The sequence below is a fragment of the Cornus florida genome, unplaced genomic scaffold (genome assembly GCF_030987335.1).
Source record: "Cornus florida cultivar Cherokee Brave unplaced genomic scaffold, ASM3098733v1 CherokeeBrave_3.0.0_Hap2_Chr04, whole genome shotgun sequence".
NCBI classification, from domain to species: Eukaryota; Viridiplantae; Streptophyta; class Magnoliopsida; order Cornales; family Cornaceae; genus Cornus; species Cornus florida.
In genome coordinates this window covers 46,677,321-46,684,645 of record NW_026775574.1, presented here as the reverse complement: position 1 = coordinate 46,684,645, position 7,325 = coordinate 46,677,321, and the positions used below count along the sequence as shown (strand labels likewise).

Below are 7,325 nucleotides of genomic sequence, written 5' to 3'. Positions count from 1 at the left end.
TTCTTTAAAATTGTTAGTCTTTCCTTCCATTTCCTTCCATTTTTTTTTTTTTTTTTTTTTTTTTTTTTTTTTTGAAGGATAACTAAACCAAACTAATTAAGCTTAAATGTATCCCTCCAAATCCTTCCATTCCCTTTCTTTTCCTTCCAAAATTTTATATCAAAAACAAAAAATCCTCTCTTCATTTCCCTTCTTTTCTTTAACTTTCATTTCTTTCCAACCAAACTGGGCCTAGAATAAAATAAAATGTCCTCAGGAATAAGAAAAAGGATTAAAGGGACGATACTGGTTCGCAATGAAATCAACATGGTTTTTATGTTATGTTAGATAAAAGGGAATAATTTTATTTCCAAAGACATTCATGCAAGAAACATATCACTTACAATCTCGTTTTCACCCTTTATGTGTAATAAGAAAAACAACTATTCAATCTACCACATTTACCAAGAAAAACTGCTAATGAATCTATCATATAATATCTTCCTCTGTACAAACCTGAGAACTGAATTGCAGAATTCTCTCCCAATTTTAGAACCAATTCAAAAATATGGATGGAGAATGAGAATGGTTTCGAGCTCAAGCAATGTCCCGGTTGCAGAGGTTGTAACCAGATATGAGGGAGCTCAAGGCAAAGGCAGCAAAAGCCAGGAAGGACATCCCGATTGATGCACTAGCCATCTCCGTGAACTCGTCTTTCCCCCAGTTCGATACCCAATCAATGACTCTGGTGGCTGCCGATGATGATGCCGACATCAGAAGATATGCCAGAATCTGCGTTTACATCAATAAAGAACAACAATCTCTCAGCTGAAAACTCCGATCATATTATAGAGATAGTTACCGTTAATGTAGGCAAATAAGAAGTACTGAGAGCATTTCCAGAATCAAACAATTTGAAATAAGGGAGGGGCGCATTTGTGTGTGTCTAAGCACATCAAAGACCGGTGCAAAGAGGAAAATTCCGTGCTTATCCTCGATTGAATTCCCCAAACTAGAGATGGTTCAGGTAATTGTTAAAAATACCAAATTTGAACAAGCATTCGCCCAAGCATAGTAGTTAAAGGCGCACCTAAGCTCCAAAAAAGCCCCAAGCTCATAGCTGCCTCAACCTACTACATCCCAGGCACCCTTCAATCAGGCTCACATAAAGCCACACTTTTTAATAGGCTTCAGGCTCAGAAAAGGCGTGCCTTGTATTTTTTAAACATTTATTAATATAATTTTCTTTTTTACTTAATGACTACTAAATTAAAAGTATCTATATCATATATCGTATTGTTTAACCCTATGAAATTGACAAAATTCATAAATTTATGATTCACTACTTAAAATAAATGCAATTATTGCTTGATTATGAATATACATAATAATACATGTTTAAATATCCATTACTATATACACGCGCCTTACTTCGATCAGGCTCACGCCTTATACTGCGCCTAGGCTCCAGAAGGCCTTTGGCACCTTAGCGCACCTTGAGCCTTTAACAACTATGCACCCAAGGATATTCGAGTTGGAAATTATGAAGGATTAAATCTATATACTTGACCAGACCCTGGAAACAAGTTTAACTCGAGCAAAATGATCACAACAAACCAAATGCTAAATTCTTCAGTGCCTGCTGTGAAAACACAAGACTACAAATCGACCGGTGTGAAACACTATAAAAGAAGACGCATCACAATGAATCCTCTGGGCGACAACCACTGATCATTACAGCCATTAAATGGAACTGTCCAATGGAGACTAATATCTGGTGGTTGTGAACTATAATGAGGCACCAGCTAAGTGGACATATGATACAACCATCATTATACTGAAACTAGCTGTTTGGTATTTCACCTATATTTTGTAAAATTATAAGAATGCTCATCCTCCTCCATACCCTGTGGCATGATATAACAGTGGAGCAAACTGAATCTCGGATTCCCATCAGATGGAATCAACCCAGTCACGACTTGCTAAATTTATGTAAACATTACACGTTATGGAGGTACTCTTCATCGATGTAGAAAATGTATTACTTGCCTGGTCCATCAAGAAATCAAAGTGATAACGGAGGTGGTGAGAGATAACATGCTTCCCGGAAATCAAATGATAGGCTAGATCATATGCTTGAAAACCTGAATATGCAAATCCAATCACCGTCACAGCTACACAAAACCTGTCATCAGAGGAGTTCCATCATCATGTAAAATCACTGGAGAGACAAAAAAAGAGAAGCAAACATCGTGTTCCAGTAGGGTGGGGTGCTTCCCATATGCATTAAAATGAGAAAAATTACTGTTACATGCAAATATCAGCAGGCAATACTTCAGGCAATAGTAAGGACCGAATATAGTTTCGTTGCACAATCAATCATCCAACAAAAATTTTAAGTCTTGTATTGGGCCAAATCTTCAACGCGTAATGATAATTATTGATGATACGAAAAATAAAGTAATGTTAAGTTTAGGTCAGAAGGAAGAAATCAAATACAAATAGAAGTAGTAGGGACCAAAATTCTAATGTTTCCCAAATAGAGAAGTAGAGAACCTCTGCAGTTTTCTGATTTTCAATCGTGACTAATAGAACATCTATTGATTGCTCGAAAGATGTAAAGAGAAACATACACTTCCGGGATAATCTAAATACCTATCTAATAATAGAAAAACAGCACGTAATTGACGCGAATTCTTACATAATATTTGCTGATTCAAAGTCCAATAAGTGGAAAGGGTGCAACTGCAGGCATTGTTTTTAAATACACTTCGAGGCAGATTTATTGGTTGATTCCATGAATGAATAATAAAAAGGTTCCTAAATTATTAGAATGCAGCACTCCAAGGATATGATAAAGAGAATAGATTACATCAGGTGCAAATAAAAGGAGTGTCAATGATGCTAGAGTACCAAGGCTCACAGAGAATTGGACTCAAATCCATGACATCAAACAAAGCAACAATGGAAAATTTCGACTACTCCATTAAGTTGATCAAATTACGGTGAAGCTCAGCACCAGCTATTTCAAAGGCGTTTGCTAGGCCTAGATGTATTTCTTTGCTTCAAACTTATTTTCTTTCCACAACATGTTCACAAGAACCGAGTATGACAGGTATCAAGTAACTCCAATGTTTGCACGAACCAATGAAGTAGCTTCTCCTCTCCTAGATCCCGCCAATTGTGAAATTTCAATATTTGGAATTCCCCATGGTGGTTTCGTTAGAATTGGGTTCCTTCGAAACTAAAACACGTCAATCTTTTGTGGAGTTGTTTTATTGCAGATGGGTTGGTCCTTAGCAGCCGAACTGCATCAATCTTGTTGGGGAAGACCACGAAAATTAAATGCCACGATGTATGAGCTCAGATGGAAGCAACTGCTTTGCAGCCTTTTCCTAGTGTTGATCACAGTTTTTAGTTTGTAAATAGAAGGGCACATTTGCCTAACTCGCTGAATGGTGTATTAGTTTTTGGGAACCCAAATGTTTCAATTTCTGTTTTATTAAATTTTGTCATTTAAAAGTTAAACTAATCTCAACAGAACTTCAAAGTAATTCATTTGGAGATAATTCCACAACTTGTAGCAAACTCATTTTAGTTACATTTTACCCCAATTGTAATTGATGTATCTATCCGACTTTGAAGTTGGTGACTTGGAGAATGTTAGTGTAATTATAAATTCCACCAATTTGAATTACAAACACATGATTTCTATTAAGCACATCATCATTAGTTTCCCATCCGGTTTCTTACTAGAATTTCCAATCAACTCAAAAAGAAAAAGGAACTGAGAAGGAAATTACATAAACTCAGCACGCGCGCACACACAAGAAATGAAATGAAAAAAAAAAAAAAAAAAAAAAAAAAACCCAAAAGGAAGAGAAAATGATACAAGAGAATAATATAATTTCAGATATTAATCTTAATCGTTTATGCAATCAGGATCCTTTATTGTAGGGGTCATGGTGCTGTAGCTTGCTGTAGTGCACTCAACATTATCATCTCAAAGGAATGATATTTAAAAGATTTCAAAGCCATTATTTGAGATTTAATCATGATTAGATGTGTTAAAATATTGTCTTTTAACACCATTATTTTTAACAACCTAGTGATACTTCTTCACTTTCTATGTAGAAGGTTGATCGTTTCGTAAGGACAAAATGGGTGTGAGACTCTGTTATTTGGCCAAATAAAAGTAAAAAATAAAAAAACTATTATTCTTAGTATTTAACAAATTATTTGGAGACTCAAACTAATTGTGTTGAACAAAGGTTTGTGTGCTGAAATAGAGATTTCAACACCATTATTGCTCGATTCAACCCCATCAATTTAAGTTCCAAGTAATTGCAGTGCTTTTGTTTTTATCAGAAACAGAAGTCATGTTTTTGCTTTGGAGTGTGTTTAATAGTAATAGGAAGCATATTTGTTAATGTAAAATTTGTGACAAAATTCATTAAATTAAAAACATGAAAACATGTTTGAAAATGGGGTCATTTAAAGTTTGTTTTTTTGCTCATCTCTACCTGGCGTAAGTAACAGAAACACCAATTTTGGTGGTTCCGGTGCTGGCATCTTTTTCGAAAAACTTTACCATATGTGTTTTGCTTCGCTACCGTACACAGTCAGGAAAAAATATGAAGCAAAAGCGGTTGCAAATAATGATGTTGAGTGGCACTCTACAACACCATAACCAGTAAGATCCGGACCCATAAGCTTTTAGCAGAGATTATATCAATTCAGGTATTATGTATTTTATTTTTACATATATATATACATACACACACATATAAGTAAACGGAAAATGGAGGAGAAAGAACAATTATTCAAACCTGTATTCAATATAGCGATCAAAGGAATCACCAGTCCATCCCTGAGTCTTATCAGCCGCCATGACCGAGAATGAAATCAAGCACAATATCATCTCACAAACCCTAAACCCCAACGCCGCTCTGTTCATTGTTGACGCCACCACCGCCCTCGACCTCCTCTCATCGCCGCCAAACCCTTCCTCTACCATTGTTGGACCCACCTTCGTAACCCCCGCCGCCACCTCATCCCTCACCGCCCGATTAACCACCATTAACGGCGGTGGCGGGGGCGGTAAACTCCCCGCCGGCGGATTCAAATTCTCCTGCGGAGCGAAAGCTTTACGGTGGTTCTGAGTCGGAGACCGGACAGGCAAGTTGTACTTGTTGACGGCCACGATCGCCTTGGACGGCGGTGATTTTTCCGGCCACTTGTCGGGGCCGACGGAGCGGAATGGGGAATCTGATCGGAGGGGAGAGTAGAACGAGTCGGCCTGACTCGTCTGTGACTCGGTGTCTGACATTGATCTCTTCTTGCTGTGGCTGTTGGGTAACTTGGGTTGGTGTTCCATTTATTTCGTCTGTGGCATTGATTTCTTGTTCTTGCTTTGGCCGTTCTGTAATTTCCGTTGGTGTTCCACATTTATTTCCTCCCACTTTCTCTTTCCCTTGTGATAAAGGGAAAGAAACAGGAAAAGGAGAAGGTAACAAAAGCTTTGTTTGAGATATTGGAAAAGAAAGTGAGAAAAAAAGTGAAGAAACACTTTCGATTTTAAAGTTGAGATATTGGCCCGACTTGTGTTCAAAATCAAACAAACTTGAGTTAGGCTATGTTTGGTCACAACATAGTTTTGATACCCAGATTTATAATAATAATAGTAATAATAACACACAAATAATATATAATACTGCGTATGTAGCCGGGGGGTTGCTTTCAATGTCTGCATTGGAGACTTAAAAAATATAAAAATATATTATTTTATATAGTTTTTAGTTAATTCCTAATATATTTTAAATGGTATGAAATTTATTTTTGTTTAAGGATAAATAAATAAAAAACATTTGGCAAGGAGTTAGAACCTAAGTCACACTATTTTTTTAAATAAGTATTGCTCTCACGTTTCGAAAGTACCTTTACTCAAATTATTATTACCAGTTATGACTAAATTCTCCTACTTTTAAATTTGTTTTTGCTGTTATAATACTTATTTACCTCCTCTAAGAACCTTTTTTTGACAAGGGAGTAGCTTGGGACAAGAGTCATTCTTAAAGTCTTGACTTTGAAGTTGGAGTCTAAAGAGATGCCAAACCCTCTTACTAGGACTAATAAATCCAACTCTAAAATAGGACAAAATTGAATGCACGAGTGTAAAGGTCTAATAAGAGTTTTAAAGTAGTTTTAAGACTATATTTAATTGAGATCATCTTACTCCCTAAGAAACGAAATTGAATAAGTTCTTGTGATCTGATTCAATTTTATATTAGATATGTTGGGTTTGGTTTAAGGAAAAGGGTACTGGAGAGTTAAAGAAATAAAAAAGTAAGTTCGGTTAGTATGAAATATTTTTTCAAAAAAATTGTTTTATAATTTGAATAATAAAAAATTTAACAAAAAATATTTAATTACATAAATTGTCGAGATCTAAGTCACATAGAGCGGGAACGAAAACGAGAGCAAAAGCACGAGAGTAACATATCCCAAAAAATCTTAAAGTGGGAGCGCCGCATTATAAACTTATAAAATATTCGTTTATAATAGTAAATATATATTTTAAATAAATTTCATGCAAATAAAAAGACTGAATCAAATATGAGTCCATTACAATCAATATAACCTGTTTTATAAAAATGCATAAATTAATCAAACATGACAATCAAACAAGCTGCTTTATAAAAACAAAAACATAATAGTGAATAGGGCATAACAGAAAAATAAAAATAAAAATAAAAATTTACTTCTAAGCATAACTACATAACAGCAAAATAATAATAATAATAATGAATTTCATTTATTTTTATATATTTAAACTGTTTTAAGTTCTCAAGATGACAATCATTATCTTTGAAATAACAATCTTCAATAGCAAAAGAAAAAGACAACAATACTTCAGTTTGCATATTCTATTACTAAACTTAAAAACAAACATGAAATATTCAAACTTTCAAACCCAAAAGCAAAATGAGACTACCAAAAAAATAAAATAAAAATTAGAGAGTGCAAAATAGTACATTAAAAGCTTAATAAAAAAAATAAAATAAAATAAAAAACTGTTAGAAGTTAAGAACTAAATGAAAACAACTAGTCTCTTTGATTTGTCTAATAAAAAGAAAAACCCAAAATATATGGAGAGAGAGTAAAAAATAAAGAGTGAAAATCAAACCAAATAACAACGAAAAAAAACTAAAAATAGAGAAGGAAAGATAATGAGTTACTCGACCATCATTATTCCTTACTCCTTACTTGTTATTGCTCTTCTTGTAAGAGTAATACAATAAATCAAAGACTTTGTTTGAATCCTTCCTTTAGTTCAAATAGCCGAG

General features: G+C 34.6%; 1 protein-coding gene across 1 annotated transcript; it reads right to left on the bottom strand.

Annotated features, from left to right (window-relative positions):
• Positions 1 to 295: 295 nt before the first annotated feature.
• Positions 296 to 5,592, bottom strand: LOC132303219 (CASP-like protein 4A3). The gene is made up of 3 exons (XM_059800384.1): positions 4,809 to 5,592; positions 2,029 to 2,164; positions 296 to 771 (listed from the first exon to the last, which is right to left on the bottom strand). Exons 1-3 carry the CDS (start codon positions 5,354 to 5,356, stop codon positions 577 to 579), a joined length of 879 nt encoding a protein of 292 aa, XP_059656367.1. The 5' UTR covers positions 5,357 to 5,592; the 3' UTR covers positions 296 to 576.
• Positions 5,593 to 7,325: the final 1,733 nt, after the last annotated feature.

Excerpts from the sequence above, each read along its gene's own strand:
- LOC132303219 (XM_059800384.1), bottom strand. The coding sequence starts at position 5,356 with ATGGAACACCAACCCAAGTTACCCAACAGCCACAGCAAGAAGAGATCA. Across the intron at positions 2,165-4,808 it reads GATCGCTATATTGAATACAG|GTTTTGTGTAGCTGTGACGG; the intron begins GTTTGAATAATT and ends CTCTGATGACAG. Across the intron at positions 772-2,028 it reads TTGATTTCTTGATGGACCAG|ATTCTGGCATATCTTCTGAT; the intron begins GCAAGTAATACA and ends ATGTAAACGCAG.